Here is a 20,029-nt window from a genome sequence, read left to right as displayed (position 1 = left end):
GGGTTAAATCGTCTGTTATTTAAAATATTCCTGCGCATCTATTTCGCGCAGCTGTCAAGTGCCATGGCGCGCGAAACCAAGATGATGCCGCAAGTAGCCCCATACGTTTGGAGGATTATTGGAGATTTATTCACGGTTTTGATCGATTCTCTTTCTTGTGGAAAAGACGGTTGATCGAATTTACAAACATACATCTTGCAAATATCGATAGTCTGTAGATCGTTTAAAGTAGAAGGTATAGCGGAATTGGTGATTTTCCCCTTACGCGGTCAACATCCATTTATCGGATTACATGATGCGCGCGCGGCCGTGTACGCGCGCTCAAGCAAAAGGGAATTATGATTCGTGCGACGTTCCGTCAGTAGTACACGGGATATAGTGACGACTGGACGCGTCAAGCAGTGGCGAGTCTCTGAAATCGCACGAGTACGTATGACAGGAGTCACACGTGCTTGTGAACGCGTAAGTAGTGTGCTCCGGCTCCAAGAAAATTCTCGTTCAGTGCGAGTTCAGTGAAAAGGGACACGTTTCCATCGTGCGATCGTGGAAACGGGCTGAGAAGGCACCGGCTTTCATCCCACGTTGCCCCGAGATGCCGTTGGACATGTTTTTGAAAAGCTTCGATTGTTAGAGTCGTCAAATACATCTCGCGGGCAGATGTGAAACAGTTCGAGAGGCGTGAATATTCATGGCGTGAGGTTATGGGGGAATCGGATACCTTACAGAAACCCTGTTCTACTCGAAAGGACCCTTAAACGGGACTGGGAGGAAAGGTGAAGGATCAAATATTTTCTTTCTGTTTCGTCGGTTGAATACGACGCGTTTTTTGTTGGGAAAGACTCGTATAAAGACGATGTACCTATACATATACCGGTCTTCCCCCTCGTGCGAGAATAATGTAACGAAACGTAGGTCCGCGTTTGTAGCAAAGCACGACGACCGGAACGAGACTAGAACTGACTACCTACTATATTACATTTCTAATTTGATAAAGAAAAACTAACGCGTTCACTCTTTTTTTTTTTTAAATCACTATGTTCACAACTGTGGCAAAGACTCTTCCAGCGGGAACTAAACTAATAATTTCTATCATTTTAAGGGATGTTCGTTGTATGTAATTGTCGAAATAATTCTATTCGAATACTCAAATTGTAGTATTCGAATAGTATACAGGGTATTCGGCCACCCCTGGAAATAATTTTAATTGGCCCGCGCAATCGAAAATAATTTTTTCAGAACGATTTGAAATTTTTTAATTCTGTTGAAAAATTTCACACCTTCTCGAATTTTTTTCTCGAAAGTGGGTAGAAATTCGAGGGTATGTCTAATGACCAAAAATGATTGAAAATGATCCCCCTAATTAAAAATAATTTTTTCAGAACGGTTTGAAATTTGTTTTTCATCGAAAAATTTCACACCTTTTCGAATTTTTTTCTCGAAAGTGGGTAGGATTTCGAGGGTATGTCTCTTGACCAAAAATGATTGAAAATGATCCCCTTAGTTAAAAATAATTTTTTCAGAACGATTTGAAATGTTTGAATTTAATTGTTAATAACTTTTTAATGAAGCCTCAATCAAAAAATTGGTATTCTTGATTTTCGTCTTATTTTGGTCTCTAGAATCTCCCATTAAAATTTTTCCCAGGGGTGGCCGAAAACCCTGTATAATATCTGTTCAATTATTAGACCAGTCCAGCTATGGGTGAGGCAGCTGCATTCCTAGGCAACAATATCTTTTAAAATATACTCGCTTGTTGCGTTCGTGAGATGATAGACTTTATATAGCGTTGCGTCCAAGTAGTTTTCTAGAATATCGTACGTACACAATGTCGTTTTGAAATTCACAGCTTGTTTATTGAAAAAGAATTATTTAGTAGAGAGAATATTATATAGTATTTTGAATTTTAATAATAGAATTTCCAATAAATGCAAACATCTAATGAAATAGTATAAAAATGTGTATTTTGCAGTAGCTCTTTTAAAAACGCGTAAAAATGTACAATATTACTTGTAAATGCATACTGTAATGAAGTTCGAAAAAAATAATAGAAGATACGAGAATAAACATTCTTTCGACTTATTAATTACTAACTATACAGTTCTGACGACGTTAACGAATATTCGAAATAAAATTAATAAGAATATTGATTAATATTCATAAATACATGCACGTGTTTTATGTACCCAATATACGAAACAATATTTCTAGCAAAAGTTTTAATAAAAAGTTCTATTACGTAGGCGTGGTCCAGCAACAGTATTATATAAAGCACCATAAGGAATTTCATAGAGAATTTATTTGCTATTCCCGAAGTCTCATGAAAATTTCATCGTTTCATAAAATAATGAACAATCGATACGAAAACGAATAAAAATTCATCGTCGAAGAAACGGAATTATAATTGCAAAACAATGTGTTATTTTAGACAAAGCAAAGAGTAGTTAAAAGACACGAGTACGATGACTTCCGTTCGTTTCTCGCGGCAGAAGCCCGCAAAGGAAGACAACAATTTTCGATTAAACAGGAAAAAAATTATTTTTAACGATCGTCAATTGGCGGTACGGTTGAAATATTTTCTTTATCACCGTTGAACAGGTAATCTTTGGTGCCAGCGAGCGAATATTTTCTTAAATGTTACTAAAACAAACCAACATTTAAATTAATTTTTATTGGCCATTTGAAATTTCGTATTTGATTTTTTTATCGAATACGATATTTCATAATAATTTTACTGTACTTGATCAACTAATTTTTTATAAAATGATCGTGCATATGAAAAAGATTGTTTCTTCTTTTAAGTATCTGATTCTTTGAATCTCTGCGTTCGCTCTCGCGAAGAGAAATAAAGTTTCTCGTTCGTTCAAGCATCTTCTTTTTTTTTTTTACGGCGTTACGAGAAACAATTAATTCGATAACTGGATCACCCATGCATTAACCCGTCGAGAGCCAGTAATTATGTGTGGAGTGTTGTAAACAAGGGTAATTTCATAATTGACAAGCCTACGCGGCAGTTGTTAACTAATTGTGACTCGAGAGCCAAGGGCATCGGGCGCCGATCTTTTCCAACACGAACCGGTTATAGGGGATGGAACGACCGCTGACTTTGCTTTCAACGTCCACTAACGTCAATTTCGACTGTAATCGTCGAGAAAAGATAGCGCAGAGAACTATTTATATTATTCTTTCACGTACTTGTTCGGAACTCTTGGCGATTCGATCACGGGAGATATCGACGATGCAGGGACTTCCTTTACTACTTCGATTACATAAACGTCGCGAATATAACATGCTCATTCTAGAAAGGTTGAATTTTTATCAGTGTTTCGAATGATTTATCTTTATGTCTCGTATCATGGATAAATCAATTGTAGAAAATATTCGATAATATTGATACGTACAGTGGAGATTCCCATATCTGAATACAAATTATCCGATTACTCCGCCATTCGAAGATTACTGGCGTATAGGCATGGGAGGCTGTACTGTTATTCTGAAACGAAAAACAATATACAAAGTAATGAGAGATTTTTATGAACTATATTGCTTAGCATTGAAAACAATGGATACTTTATACAGGGTGTTTGGCCACCCCTGGGAAAAATTTTAATGGGGGATTCTAGAGGCCAAATCAAGAATACCAATTTGTTGATGGAGGCTTCGTTAAAAAGTTATTAACAATTAAATTCAAAAATTTCAAATCGTTCTGAAAAAATTATTTTTAACTACAGGGGTCAATTACAATCATTTTTTGTGAATAGACATACCCCCGAAAACCTACCCATTTTCTAGAAAAAAATTCGAGAAGGTGTGAAATTTTAACGAAAAAAAAAAATTTCAAATCGTTTTGGAAAAAAATTATTTTCGGTTGCGGGGGTCAATTACAATAATTTTTGGTGAATAGACATACCCCCGAAATCCTACCCACTTTCTAGAAAAAAATTCGAGATGTGAAATTTTTCGACGGGAAAAAAAAATTTCAAATCGTTTTGAAAAAATTATTTTTAACTACAGGGGTCAATTACAATCATTTTTGGTGAATAGACATACCTTCGAATTCCTACCCATTTTCGAGAAAAAAATTCGAGATGTGAAATTTTTTGACGAAAAAAAAAAATTTCAAATCAGTTTGGAAAAATTATTTTCGGTTGCGGGGGTGAATTACAATAATTTTTGGTCATTGCACATACCCCCGAAATCCTACCCACTTTCGAGAAAATAATTCGAGATGTGAAATTTTTTGACGGAAAAAAAAAATTTCAAATCGTTTTGAAAAAATTATTTTTAACTTCAGGGGTCAATTACAATCATTTTTGGTGAATAGGCATACCCCTGAAATCCTGCACATTTTCGAGAAAAAAATTCGGTAAGGGCAGAACTTTAAACGTTAATAACTTTTTTAACAAAGCCTCCATCAACAAATTGTTATTCTTGATTTTCGTCTTATTTTGGCCTCTAGAATCCCCCATTAAAATTTTTCCCAGGGGTACCTGAACACCCTGTATATCATCGTAGGTCAAATAAAGATTTTTGTTGAGAACTAACGTGATTTCACGTCAGGTTTGCTAAAAAAAGAATTCAACAAGGTCAACAATATTCGAAGAAACGGAAGGGCCTCTTTAAGCCCTTTCTACCAAGTATCAAAGATTCGTAATCTCTGTTCCTTATTGTCACCGGAACAAATAACCGCACCCTACAGTTTAATTAACATCTTTCGTCGTACAACGATTGTTAACAGGAAGCTCCTGCCCGAGGCTGTAATCGTTAGATCGGTGAAATCGTCGGATCCTTTGATCGTCTGCGGAGCAGTTCTTTCGATCGACAAACTACACCCGGACAGATCGAACTTGGGAATAGCGACGAAAGGATAGAGGGATATAGTTTGAGTAGAACAGAGGAAGCGACCAAGGAAAGCGAAAAAATGGCTCACGAAAACGGTATCAGCGGAGACATCGATCCCGAGACGGTGGAACTGAATCCCCTGAGGAGAACGAGGTTCCACGTGAATCGTGTCGATAGTCTCGAAAGTCGTGCGAGTCTTCTTGGCGAACAAGAGACGAAGAAGTCTCTCAGGCATATGACCAGGGAGGCGCTGCCCAGGCTGGACAATTACAGGAACATCATGAGCATCCAGGCTGCTCACAGGCCATCCTTGGACGAGCTTCACAATCCCACTCTGCTTAACAAGGTAAGGATGATGATACTTGACCATTAATAGGACCACTAGTTCTTTGTTTTACGATGCGTCGGTAGTCGTACTCATTACGCTCGCGACGGTGTACGTTGTTACGCGCTTGGTATTCTTTACGGTTGTAAAGTTATTCGAGCACGCGACGCGCTCGCGCGTGTTTCCTTTCTGTAATTTTTGTGGGAACCGGACATTTTTCCACCGCGTACCATCGATTTCCTTCACCCCCCAATCGCAATTTTATTCTTCCATTTCTTTGATCATTTATACGTTTTCGAGCTGATTAATACCGTTAAGCATCATTTACACTTTTTGATCACCGTATAACAGCTTCTTTATAATTAACCATTGCTTCATTGTTACAAAATGCACTTTAATATCGAAGATGACTGCCGGATTCCAAATCGGTACAATTTCTCGAGTGCTTCGCGTAAACTTTGCAGAAAGATTGATCGCGCGATCTTTGTTTATTCTGGCGGATGGTATTTCCCAGCTAACTGCCAGGCATTGTTATAACAAACTTGAAGTTATGTTCACCACTTATTGTAGAACCAGAAGCTACGATATCGACAAAAGAATGAATTATATCTTGCTTCAAATGAATCAAAACTGATCTCTATAATGTGCAATTAATGTCGCTAACGAATCAATCTATGTTCTTATTTTTCACGTATTATTCGAATAACATTTTACCCATTTCTACGAATCGATATTTATTGTGCCTGATTTCAGTCTTAATTAAACATTCAAAAATTAAACAAAAATTTTCATTCTTTAATTTATATTGAATTAATTTGAGATGTAATTACCAACACAGAAATTAAGAAATAGAGAAGAACTAATAAAGTCGTGTGAATGTGATCGTATTAATTCTGCCTATGAATTGATCGAAACGAGCCCGATTCGTAGAAGACACAAAGAAGGAAGTACCGCGTTCCACGAACTGGTATTAAAATTAATAGATAGAAACTAGAGGAGTTGTAATTAAATTACATCGTACGAATGTTTCGAAACTATTCACGCTCGAATTGTTCTCTAATTCGTATCTCCGAGGTCCAACATTATTGTTCCTGTTTGACAACAGCTAATCTGCGCCAATTGAAGAATCCTCCGACTCGGCTTTATCCGTTTCGACCCAACGGCGACTGTCGGCCACCATAAAATGTTTTTATAGAATACGATTTTTAGAAAATCCCACGAGAGCTAATTGTGGGCCCAGCTGAACGATCATTGGTTCAGAAATAAATAGATATCACTTACAACAGTTACTCATTAGCTACCCACCAGTCTCAACGATTATTCATTTCACTCATTATCTACTCAACACTATCATCAATTACTTATCACTTTTATCAGCAGCAGATGCAATGCCCCACCCCCAAGTGTTATGAAATCTTAAAATTATTAATTTTATATTATACAGAGTGTTCGGCCAATTTCTGGGAAAAATTTTAATGGGAGATTCTAGAGGCCAAAATAAGACGAAAATCAAGAATATAAATTTGTCGATGGCGGCTTTGTTAAAAAGTTATTAACAATTAAATTCAAACATTTCAAATCGTTTTGAAAAAATTATTTTCGGTTGCGGGGGTCAATTACAATCATTTTTGGTCATTACACATACCCCCGAAATCATACGCACTTTCGAGAAAAAAATTCGAGAAGGTGTGAAATTTTTTGAGGGAAGAAAAAATTTCAAATCGTTTTGGAAAAATTATTTTCGATTGCGGGGGTCAATTACAATCATTTTTGGTGAATAGACATACTCCCGAAATCCTACCCACTTTCTAGAAAAAAATTCGAGAAGGTGTGAAATTTTTCGACGGAAAAAAAAATTTCAAATCGTTTTGGAAAAATTATTTTCGATTGTGGGGGTCAATTACAATCATTTTTGGTGAATAAACATATCCCCGAAATCCTGCGCATTTTCGAGAAAAAAATTCAGTTTGTGCGAAACTTTAAACATTAATAACTTTTTAACGAAGTCTCCATCAACAAATTGGTATTCTTGACTTTCGTCTTATTTTGGCCTCTAGAATCCTCCATTAAAATTTTTTCCAGGGTTGGCCGATAAATGTGTTTGAACAATTGAAGTATCAATAAATATAACTATACTTCAAATCGTGCAAAAGAAAGTTGAAACATATACTTTCACACATTTCACCCTCTCCTATCCCTAAGCCTTTCGAATTTCTTTGAACATCGACTACACAACACTTTGGCAGCCACTGTCACGTGCACGTGACTTTACTGTTTCAATCGCCATATCTACTATTTATAATTCCTTACAAATGTTCCTAGTGTCCACATATGATTCACTGTTGCTCGTAATGCCCACAATGCCAACGTAGAAAGCTGTCTCAAACTGTTCGTATCGAATCGATCGACTCCAAAAGCTGTTCATCAAGTTACATTCACACAAGTTAACCGCCGCTGAACGAAAGGTCGTCCACGTTCGGAGGGAAATGGGACGGACACGTTTCACACGACGAAATAAAAAACTTTCCGTTAGCACGGTCGCGGGGAATCTTGTTTGAAGAAAATTCGTAAAGGTGTCACATAGCACGAGCAAGTATTGTGCAAGTGGTTACGTGTGACACGCTAGTGTCGCAAATGAATTTCATTAAAATAAGCAAGTTTCATTTCTAACTATACGCCGGTTCTAATAAGTTGCGTAACCGTTACGATCGTTATCTCCAGCAATTAACCAAACTAATCAAGTGCACATCTTTCCTAACTCTTTCTCCGTTCATCTGAAAAAAAAGCAAAAGTAAATTTTTATTTGCAAAACGAAAAATTAAAATTTATAGATAATAAAAGAAGCACTGAATTTATAATCTTAACTAATTTGCATAGTTATGTAGAATTTTTATAGGACGGGAAAACCACGTATCAAGATCTTAGAATATCTCGGGAGAATTAAGTTTAATTTAGCGAAAATTCACGGTTTATAACAGACTCAAATAGAGACCCCCACGTTCGGTTGGACAATTAAAGCATCACTTGAACAATCATAAATGCCACAAGTCTGTCTCATCCGCTGAAATATTTGTTCGAGAAGTTGGTATCGGGCACAGCCAACATTCTTGGCTAGCGATGAATTATGAATCGCGCCGGTGTTAAACAAATTTGAATAAATATATGTTAGGATACGCAACTATACTATTGACAGGCATTGTAATATAAATGTTTACCAACTGGTTGAATAATTCTACAAAGGTGGTCCCCTTGACCCGTGGCCTAAGTCGAGGTGCCACGGTTACAGTTAGGAAAACGTTATGCTCGAGAGCTGTTACGTAAACAATTTACGATTCGGATAAAATAGGAAATCGAAGGATGAGAAAGAAGTAGATTCGATAACGATCATATAAAAGTAAATGTATAGGCACTCGCGGGGCACTGAACTGAATCATAATTCCAATGAATTGCTATCATAGTCGAAGAAAGTTCTTTTTATACTTCTATGCTGTTTTTAAAAATAAACTTGTTAAGATTGTTATATTTATCTCAGACGAAATGAAAGAAATGAATTCTTCTTTAGCGATCATCACTGTGCATGTCTGTTTCCCTCGGTGAGAAAGGATATTTTAAAGTTGGAAACCATCGATCGACCACATGTCGCCAAAATCGGTCCCCCACATGTTACCAAAGTTCTGAGTATTATTATTGCATGGAAACTCTGAAAGGAGGGAACCTGTATTTGGTTTACAAAAGAAACGGAAACTTCGATTGGTCGCAAGAAACCCAAAAAGAATAATTATTTATGAAACATACAGGAGAAACTATTGTGTTGGACATCACGGTTACGAAGACCTTTGACATCGTAAAATACAACCGATACATATTTAGTTGTTTAAAGTTAACTACTTGGTCAACTCGAGTTTATAGAAATTGACCTCCACAACTCGAAACACGATTCCCCGATTTCTAACAGTTTAGATATCAATTTGTTTCTGTTCTATAAACGTGTAGGAATAAAACTGCGTTAAAGATTTTCTTCCTTTTGGTCCGTTCTGAGTTTTTATAAGTTTTCAAAATGGACGAGGATCTTATTAATCCCTTTCGCGACCGTACCGAAGACAGAGTCACGAGTCTACGCTTTGCATTAGTGGCTGTACAAGATTGAGCCTCGCTACTTAGTTGCATTATGCAATTTATTAGTAACTTATTCTCTCTCCTTACCAATGCAACAGTTCCTCGAGGCGAATATGTTGCGGCCGTCCATTATAACCATTATAGGGGCTGCTTCGTACGAAGTGGTTGCCTCGCTCACGGCCACTGAGCACACACGAGGGCACTGAATCTCTCTTTGGAGTCCTCCGTTTGGTGGTTTTACATCGAATAACGAAAATAAAACACGATCCATCGAGATTATTTATTACCTTTCGGTTTTATAAGAATTTTCGAGCGCTCTTCGATGTTTCCAAACGCATATAGCGTTGGTGTCGATACATTTATTTGATAAAACTCTGCAATTTCATTCGTTTTTTGCGCCTTACGCGTAAGAGTATCTTATCTGCTCGCGAAAGAGTAAAGTAGATAATTTACAACGACACGATCGGAGATTAAATCCCATCGAAACGGGAATTGAATACTAAGCCGTCCTTCCAACCTAAGCCACGCGATAGCAACACGAACGAAAAAAAAAATTATCAACTGACAATTGCCTATATGTATAGCAAGCATATTATGGTCGAGCGATAAAAGTCAATTTATATAAATTCAAGTTATAGGGGCCAAATAGTTTGCACAGGTTCTAGTTAACTGTTGTTTATTTTTCAAATTATCGACGATTTATCGAGCTGTGGAACCTTATTCGTTGAACTACTTATCGAACAATGAAGCAGTCCCAATTGTTATTCGGTTTGAATGTATGCGTTTTGGAGTGGAAAAATATAATAGAATATACCTGGAAGGGCCAGAGGGGTCTGGTAGGACCCTATTTCTAAACCAGAAGCCACCAACAATGGACGTCGAGTAAAATTTTGGGGAAAATGTACCTATGGTTCGTTGCTAGCCCGACACTGTTCTCTTCGAACGTCTAAAACTCCGTCGATTCTAGAAACTCAAATAAATCCTGTTGCTCGGATATTTTCGAAGACGTGTACATCTATATAATTGATAAAAAAATCAAATGTGCCGACGAACAACTGAATATTTCGATTATATTATATATTAAGTCCCTTTAGTTAGCTTTTGTAGCTTATATTGTATATTCTATCACGATGAAAAATTGAAATAAACAGTCCTCTTGTATAAAAATGATAGTTTGCAGGGGTTTCGTACGGTACAGTTTGCGACATTTTATTCAGCTCACGCTGTTATGTTCAATTTTCCTTCTTAATAATGGAAATCGCCTACGTCGATGCGAGAGTCAGACCATGGAAAATGCCCTTGGCGACGAAGAACGCGTTGAGAAAAGAGAGACTTGACGAAACGCAATTTGCTTCGATTGCACGGGTCCAATGATAAAAATCGATCGATCAAAACTGAGTAAACGGGCTCGCGAAAATCGAAATATGAATCGCAAATCCGAATTGTGGCTCATGCGTGGCTCAACGAGAGTGTCAATAGGACCAGTAAAACGCGTGCTCCGAATACATTACGAGTCGAGGGATAAGCGTTTGTTATTATTTGACTATTATACCACGTATTCTGTCTACGTGTTGGTGCTCACACGAGCGCGTGTAACAGTGCGTGAGAAGCGCTCCTTTCCTCGCCGTTCTTTTCTTTCATGCAACGCGCTCGTAATTCACTTACGCCGTCGCATGTACTTACATACGTGCATTCGTGGATCACATCCGACGTATGATCCACAGCAGCGTACGAGAGTCTCGTGAGAGTTCACGAGTCTGCAGTGCGCTGATTTGCAAACGGTACAAAATATCCCAAACGATCGTATCCGTACAATAGAACGCAGACATCAATTTTGTGAGAAATACGCGTATTAAAAACGCGATGTCATTTTTTTAAAATAAATTTTACTAGTTCAGCATCTGAACTATTTCTCCGTACAACGGATTGTAAATTTCTTCGTCTCGAGAATTTATTATACGACGCGCTTCTGGTCGAGGGAAGATGTTCAAGGAATCTGAGAAATTTTTCTCATTAAATTGTTGTTTACGCTTCTAGAGATACCTACGCGTGACATTATATTACTAATTAGTGCCTGGTTACATCGTTGCAAAACACGTATACATAATTAGCATATAAGTTTCCTCGGCGACGGTGAAAATAATAAAACGGATAAAAAGTTTCGTCGAGACACGGGAACATCGATTACAAGAAAATCGCGTTGCACGTTTCATGGATTTTCTCGCCATTTGCACGGTCAGATTTGTTTTTAGCGAGCAAAAATCTACCGTGTAGTACAGTAATCTATGTTCTATTGTATTTCTGTTAAATTATTGTTAAATTTGCAAAACGTCGATGAGTTTCCTTTCCACGGAGGGTAAGCTGCCGCGAGATCTGCTCCGCGCAGACGTGTAAGAATAATTTCGCAATTATAGCGGAGTCCAAGGCACGATATTCGAGGATATAACGGGGAATAATGGGATGAAATAATCGTCTCTCTAAGAGTTATAAGCCAGTTGAGAAGGCTTGCGTACCCTTGAACCGCCTGACGGTCGTGCTCCTCTTCTGTAAATGCAGTTTTCGTTGATCAAAGGGACCGGATATTCTTTCCTGCGAGAGAAATCGCGTTTCCAGTTTATCGAAAGCTTTGGAGAATCGACCTTGAGATTACCTGAATTTTATACGAACGATTCTCGTACCCCTAATCTCGATGACTTCACCATGACTTCTGTGAGAGCGTGATCCGATTATTTTCTACACGTTCGATCGTTTCTAAGGCTTCCAGAAACGTTTGTTTGGTCAAGATCCAATGCGTATTTAAGATCCATGTTGACTCGCTGAACGTTGCTTAACTCTCGCGCGAACCTTGACACTGAAAACGTTAAAGCTATCAATATTCTATCGATCGTGATCTTAATTGAAATACTTTTTATCTAAACTACTACCATTACTTCCGTGAATTTTAATTTTTATTCCAATTTTTTCCCGCTGCAATTTGGTGGTTCCTTGGCGTTCGTTTTTTCTGTTTTTCCGTGTAAGAGGAAAGCATTTCCCTTATAAAATTCAACTATCGTGTCGATTGCGTCGTGTTTGGTCGCGATCCCGCGAGATTTCCAAGTCGAATTCCTAAAAAGTATCTCAACATTGGGCGACGTGTAATGTACGACATGTGAGGCATTGTTACGTAAATCGTTAGTCTTCATTGGTCGACTGGCGACCCTTCCTCTAGACGAATCACCTTCAATGCCGATAACCACCTCTAAATCTCAATTTACGCGTAACGCTTACGTAGAGAGATCTGCAGATCTCTCGGGAAGTTCTGCAGTTTAATTCTATAAATACTTGTTTATCCGAATCATCGCCAACCGGACGAAAGTTTATACATAATCGTAACGAGCTTTCCTAGCTGCGGCGTGTATCTGGAACAATGATTTAGTTTGAACTTGAATGGTCTAGATCAGCGTTTACCAATCTCTTTTAGTCACGGAACACTTTCAATCTCACAATCTGTTCACGGAACGCGTACATTCTTTCGTCGCCATTTGTTTTTTAAGACGACGAACAAAATGAAAACATACGCTTACAAATGATGAAATCGTTCGAAATTCGAAGAAAAAATTAGTAAATATATACTTGCATATAAAATAGATTCTTTCGTGGCTAGTTGCTTTTTAAAACGACGAACAAATGATATAATCGTTCGAAATTCGAAGAAAAAATTAGTAAATTTAAAAATTTAATTTTTCTTTTATTATTCAATAATTTACTTGCACATGTTAATAAAATAAATTGTAAGTTTAATGAGGTGAAAATAGAGTCGATCTATTAACTTTTTAAAACGACGAACAAATGATAAAATCGTTCGAAATTCGAAGAAATTTCAGTAAATTTAAAAATTTAATTTTTCTTTTATTATTCAATAATTTACTTGCACATTTTAGTAAAATAAATTGTAAGTTTAATGAGGTGAAAATAGAGTCGATCTATTAACTTTTTAAAACGACGAACAAATGATAAAATCGTTCGAAATTCGAAGAAATTTCAGTAAATTTAAAAATTAAATTTTTCTTTTATTATTCAATAATTTACTTGCACATTTTAGTAAAGTAAATTATAAGTTTAATCAGGTGAAAATAGAATCGATCGACACATTTAATCATGAGTCTACGAATTTGTAAGTTTTAACAGCATTCTGCTGAACATAGATGAATACATCTGCAACGTTTGAAATATGTTTAATAATTTTCTCCAGAAAATTTGGAACGTACCAAATTAAACAAATGTTGCTTCTGACCAGTGTCGCGAGTCATCTACGTAGCCTAAAACGCGTTCATTTGTATGTCTTTAAGTTTACGATTACGAAAGTAGCAGCAAGTAAAACATCAGAAAATACAATTAGTCTTTTTCAATTGGTTATTCCAGAGCTCAGGCTCGCACACGTTGCCCATAGCACAACACGTGAAGCCGCCGACGTCAGGATTCAAATTCGGATGGATACAGGGTGTACTGCTGAGATGTCTTCTCAATATTTGGGGGGTGATGCTGTTTCTGCGGCTCTCGTGGGTCGTTGCGCAGGCGGGTATAGGTAAATTCTAATTCCCTTCGCAATTAATTCCGAGATCATTTTACGAATCGTTTCTCTATTCGTGCCTGGGCGCCATAAGCGAACGAAACAGTCCCAACGCACGAATACCGGGAAAGATTCATTGGTAAATTGAACGCGATCGACTAATAAATTAATAATTCATCATTTTTTTCCCCCCCCCCCGGGTGGTTTTAGGGCAAGCTATTTTATTGATTTTCACAACGACAGCAGTGACTACAATAACATCGCTGTCGATGTCGGCGATTAGCACAAACGGACTCATCAAAGGAGGTAAATAACACCGAATCGTTTGCTTCGAGGGAGCAATTTGATAATTTCGAATAAAACATTTTTTTTTTTTATTTTTTTTTAATTTTAATTTTTAAGTTCGCGTTGGTCGTTCGACGAGCATGGCGGATTGCAGTCGGAACAGAATCAATTGGTCTTTCAGGGTCACTGAAGAGCTGTCCCCCACTACCGTGTCTGGAGTCTTGCGCAAATCTGCACACTCACACGCGTTCTGTCGTCGTGTGAGAGCAGAGGTTCGCGTCTGGCACGGATTCACGGTCAGGGTGATGGCCTTGAGCGACCAAATGAGTTTGGACCGACTCTAATGAACTCGCGTCGTTACGGGCCAGATCGATGGGAATTAATTAAACGTTTCCCGCAGGTGGCACGTATTACATGATTTCCAGATCGCTGGGACCAGAATTCGGAGGAGCCATAGGGCTAATATTCTCGCTGGCGAACGCGGTCGCTTGCTCCATGTACGTAGTAGGCTTTTGCGAAAGCATGGTCGATTGTCTGAAAGCGAACGGGATCTGCATCGTCGATTGCGATAACACGGATATCAGAATCATAGGTCAATATATAGAAAAATCGTGCATTGCCCGGGTGTACGGGGTTTTCATTGTTTTCTTCCAACAGGTTGCGTCACGATAGTTCTGCTTCTGGTGATCGTGATGATCGGTTTGGAGTGGGAGGCAAAAGCTCAGATTGGTTTGCTCGTTATACTCCTGGTAGCTATTGTCGATTTCATGATCGGCACTTTTATTGGCCCCAAAGACGACCAGGAAAGAGCGAAAGGATTTATAGGATACAATGGTAATGGCTGTGATAATCATACACACGCGCCAATGAATCACTCTGTGATGTAATGATATCTTTGCTTTGATTCGACCATCACAATTTTATATTTTTCGCATGGACTGCAACTCCAACAAAATTTCTACCGTATTTCCTTCGATGTTTGCAGCCGATCTATTCACGGAGAACTTTTATCCGGACTATAGATACTTCGAAGGGGTGGAGCATAGTTTCTTTTCAGTCTTGGCTATCTTTTTCCCAGCGGCAACAGGTATCCTGGCAGGTGCGAATATATCCGGTGATTTGAAGGTGATTTAGTCCTTTCGACTATAGGGTATATCTTGACACTGTTATTATTAAGATTACGCGCGATTAACGTTTAAGATCAAGTAATTATTGTGTACTGCACGGATCGTTTAAAACAGGCCTCGATGTATACTTTCGCTCATCCGATTCGTTTCGATTTTTTAACAGGATCCGCAAACAGCTATCCCCAAGGGAACGTTACTGGCGATTCTCTTGACGACAATTTCTTATTTTCTTATGGCACTTATGGTAGGGGGATCGGTTATGCGAGACGCCTCGGGCGACGTTAACGATTTGTCGAACGTTTTCAATAGTTCGTACACTACCATATCTCCATTCAACGCAAGTAACGAGACCACAGAAAGTAGCACGATTGCCATTGTAAATACGAGCGAAATTGTTTGGAGCATGTACGGTACGAAATTTAATTGTACTGGCAGTTGTCCTTATGGTAGCCACAACAGTTTTCAGGTATTTCTTGCGACATCTTATAAGGAATAAACGCGTTATTATACTTAATAAATATTCCTTGATAATTGTTTAGGTGATCGAACTGGTTTCTGTGTTTGGCCCAATTATTTATGCCGGCTGCTTTGCAGCCACACTGTCAAGTGCTTTGGCGTCGTTGGTATCGGCGCCTAAAGTGTTTCAAGCACTCTGTCTCGATAAACTATACCCTGGGATAGCATGGTTCAGCGGTGAAAAAGACAAAGAACCGATTCGTGGCTACATCCTTACGTTCGTTATCGCCGTTGGTTTTATTTTAATCGGTAAACGTCACGATTCTTTTCTTCATTTCGTTGGTTAAATAGTTTCTCAACGTATAAACATGACTTCCGTTTTAGGGGAATTAAACGCCATAGCACCTTTGATCTCGAATTTCTTTTTGGCTGCCTACACTCTCATTAACTTCAGCACCTTTCATGCCTCGCTGGCCAAACCGATCGGTTGGCGACCAACGTTTAAGGTAAATATAGTTTCTTTTTTTTTTAATAAAAATAATCACGCTGACAACGACTTTCTCTGGTTTTAGTATTATAATATGTGGCTGAGCCTCGCTGGTGCTATTCTCTGTATCTCTGTGATGTTTCTGATCTCATGGTGGACAGCTTTAATCACTTTATGCGTAGTTTTAGCACTTTACCTAGTAGTCTCGTATAGGAAACCAGGTAATGATTTACATATTGTATGTGTTTGATGTTCCGTAAGGTGCATGAAAATGATATGTTTTTAGATGTAAATTGGGGTTCGACTACACAGGCCCAAACATACACTAACGCTTTAACCGCTGTCCAACAATTAGACAGAGTCGAAGAACACGTTAAAAATTACAGGCCCCAGCTCTTGGTGCTCACTGGTAGCCCAAGCACGAGGTCGTCGCTCGTCGATTTTGCGCATCACATTACCAAGAATAATAGCTTATTTATTTGTGGTCATATTATCGAGGTATGATTCGTATCGATTATTTAAAAAAAATTACAGTTACACGAAGCTCAACGAATTTTCTTTGGTTTCAGACGCCGATATCGTATAAAACGCGCAATTCCATGGTCATAAATTGCACCTCTTGGTTCAGAGCAAATAAAATTAAAGCATTTTATTCTTTGGTGGATGGGGCGAGTTTTCAGGATGGTGCTACTTCCCTTTTGCAAGCTGCAGGTTTGGGAAAAATGAAGCCCAATATTTTGTTAATGGGCTACAAGCAAGATTGGATAACGTGTCCACGGAAAAATTTGAATATGTACTTTAACGTGATGCAGTATGTACCTTTGCTTAGTATAAATTAGCATAAATTATCCTGCTCCTATTCGCGAAGATGAACATTTCGTTTTTTTTTATACAGTAAAGCCTTGGATATGCACATAGCAGTAGCGCTCCTACGAATAAGCGAAGGTTTAGATTACAGTGCGGTTATAGGAGACATTGAAGAGCAAAAAAAAAGTATGCCGATCTCGCTGCCAGGAAATCAAAGTTTCTCTCAGCTTAGTCAAGGTTTGAAAACTGTTTGTGACATCTTTTTGCATTTGAATAAAACGAAATTAAATGTAAATGATTGAAATTTCGCTGGAGTTTATCGTTATCGCGACTAGTCACTGGTAATTGATATTTATTTGCGCAGCTAGCAGCACATCGGACATTTCGATTCCTGGCAGCCCGGCACCAAGACGTTCCAAGATGATCAACGAGTACCCTAATCCAACAGCGGAGGATCAACGCGAGAATCGACAAAATATCATACCGATAGCGAACGATATACTTAACGCTGTAACAAAATTTCAACGTAAACAGAAAAGAGGCACGATCGACGTATGGTGGTTATACGATGATGGCGGTTTAACGCTTTTGTTGCCATACATTATCAGTATAAGGCGCAATTGGTCGAATAGTAAATTGAGAGTTTTCGCGCTCGCAAATAAACACTCTGAACTAGAATACGAACAAAGAAAGTAAGTAATGAAACATACAAGGTGTTAGGCCAACACTGGGAGAAATTTTAATGAGGGATTCTAAAGGCGTTAAAAAGTTATTAACAATTAAATTCAAAAATTTTTAATCATTCTGGAAAAATTATTTTCGGTTGCGGGGGTCAGTTATAATCATTTTTGGTCATTACAAATATCCTCGAAATCCTACGCACTTTCGAGAAAAAAATTCCTTACCGAAAATCTAATTAGGTGCCTTTTTTCAACGAAAAAAAAAATTTCAAATCGTTCTGGAAAAATTATCTTCGGTTGCGGGGGACAATTACAATCATTTTTGGTGAATAGACATAGCCCCGAAATCCTACCCACTTTCTAGAAAAAAATTCGAGAAGGTGTGAAATTTTTCGACGGAAAAAAAAAATTTCAAATCTTTCTGGAAAAATTATTTTCGGTTGCGAGGGTCGATTACAATAATTTTTGGTCATTACACATACCCCCGAAATCCTACCCACTTTCTAGAAAAAAATTCGAGAAGCTGTGAAATTCTTCGACGGAAAAAAAAATTTCAAATCTTTCTGGAAAAATTGTTTTCGGTTGCGGGGGACAATTACAATCATTTTTGGTGAATAGACATACCCCCGAAATCCTACCCACTTTCTAGAAAAAAATTCGAGAAGGGCGGAACTTTGAACGTTAATAACTTTTTAACAAAGCCTCCATCAACAAATTGGTATTCTTGATTTTCGTCTTATTTTGGCCTCTAGAATCTCCCATAAAAATTTTTCCCAGGGGTACCGAACACCCTGTATACCATCACAGACAAGGATAGATTGAACAAATTATTAATATCGCAATTATATCTTCTAGTATGGCAAGTCTATTATCGAAATTCCGGATCGATTACTCTGATTTGAAAGTTATATCGGACATTTCGAAACCGGCACAAGAGAACACGAAAAGTTTCTTCGATTTGTTAATAACAAATTTTCAACAAACAGATGACCCTAAAGCGACAGACGAGGGTATAACTATTTAAATAATATTACATTAGTTCCGTAATCAATATCGTACGTAATTTACCATTTATTTGCATTTCTTTCAGATGTCATTAAAGATTCCGAACTGCTTGCTATGAAAGAGAAAACAAATAGGCATTTACGTTTACGAGAATTGTTACTTGAAAATTCGATGGAAGCTAATTTAGTTGTTATGTAAGTGACGATGGATTCTTAGATTTTTATTGTTAAAATATTTATGAATTTATTGTATATGTTTCAGGACACTACCAATGCCTCGAAAGGGGGCTGTATCAGCAGCACTGTACATGGCTTGGCTAGAGACTCTAACACGCGATATGCCGCCATTTTTACTCGTACGAGGGAACCACACTTCCGTTTTAACTTTTTACTCTTAATGACGCAAAAGAAGGTAATAATAAGGAGACTTGTATATAATGAAACCGATGATTATCGAAATTAGTTAAAGTGTTCTATCAATAATGACTTAAACACTATAGATGCATTAAGAAACGACTCAATAAAAATAGAAAAAATTAAGTTGGTGATATACAACAATAAACACGTGCCTTTATATATATAAAAAGCACACGTTTGAATGATTATTCAAGAGCGTGTGTTTACCAAGGACCAATTCCCGAATATATTTGAAAAACAATAAAAGTCCAAGGATGTGTGTTTTTTTTTAAACACACGTTTGCTACAACAATTGTTCCTAAATTTCGAAATAACGTTTTCCATCCACCAAATATAAAAAGTAATTATATCTTCTTAAATACTTAAAATAAACGACCGTGTCAGCCATGTAATTTGATGATCACCAATAATATGTTCTGCATATTTGCTTACAATTATTTAAAATTTAAATAACATGACTCGATAATTTTACGATATTTAAATTTATATGACTATATGATCGACAATCATTTCACTTCATGTAAAATATTTTTAACGAAAATACTTTGAATAATTTTAAGCAAATGTGAATATTCTTGCTATGAAAAATTAAAAAAGGGAAGAAAAACAAAAAAAAAAAAATACTAGTCCCAGGTTTAATATTAAAATGAAATACTGGTATGTATTTGTATTAAACAGTAAAAGTATGTACAAAAGTTTAAATTTTGATTACATTATAGTTACTATATTAAGTCATTCATATAAAGCATCGTGAGTGTTTTGTGAGAACGTTTTTAAATAAATTAATTATTTTAGTAATTAAGTTAACATTGAATGTTTTTACACACGTTCTTCCATTTATATAGGTAGGGAGAGTCAAGTGGTAAAAACTAGACTATAACGTCTAGCATATATCTTTTATTTTGTTTACAACTTCGTAGCCTTATACATTTTGGAG

At 37.3% G+C, this 20,029-nt stretch overlaps 1 protein-coding gene across 1 annotated transcript; it reads left to right on the top strand.

Moving 5' to 3' along the window:
- Positions 1-384: 384 nt before the first annotated feature.
- On the top strand, positions 385-19,466 carry LOC122396004 (bumetanide-sensitive sodium-(potassium)-chloride cotransporter). Its single transcript, XM_043394062.1, has 18 exons — positions 385-773; positions 4,736-5,185; positions 13,682-13,844; positions 14,040-14,135; positions 14,515-14,706; positions 14,772-14,948; positions 15,100-15,239; positions 15,405-15,707; positions 15,781-16,006; positions 16,082-16,203; positions 16,270-16,405; positions 16,471-16,682; positions 16,754-16,995; positions 17,080-17,228; positions 17,356-17,683; positions 18,527-18,681; positions 18,762-18,870; positions 18,938-19,466. The coding sequence occupies exons 2-18, from the start codon at positions 4,919-4,921 to the stop codon at positions 19,071-19,073; spliced, it is 3,153 nt and encodes a 1,050-aa protein (XP_043249997.1). The 5' UTR covers positions 385-773; positions 4,736-4,918; the 3' UTR covers positions 19,074-19,466.
- Positions 19,467-20,029: the final 563 nt, after the last annotated feature.

This window comes from Colletes gigas, unplaced genomic scaffold (assembly GCF_013123115.1).
Source record: "Colletes gigas isolate AHSC1104 unplaced genomic scaffold, ASM1312311v1 Colletes_gigas_Sc00006, whole genome shotgun sequence".
Classification (NCBI taxonomy): Eukaryota; Metazoa; Arthropoda; class Insecta; order Hymenoptera; family Colletidae; genus Colletes; species Colletes gigas.
Note: the sequence above shows the minus strand (reverse complement) of the source record. Positions and strands in the feature narration are given on the sequence as shown.

Bases quoted from the DNA above. Each gene is read 5' to 3' on its own strand.
- LOC122396004 (XM_043394062.1), top strand. From the start codon at position 4,919: ATGGCTCACGAAAACGGTATCAGCGGAGACATCGATCCCGAGACGGTG. The intron at 5,186-13,681 runs GTAAGGATGATG...TGGTTATTCCAG, and splicing joins ATCCCACTCTGCTTAACAAG to AGCTCAGGCTCGCACACGTT. The intron at 17,229-17,355 runs GTTTGAAAACTG...TTATTTGCGCAG, and splicing joins TTTCTCTCAGCTTAGTCAAG to CTAGCAGCACATCGGACATT.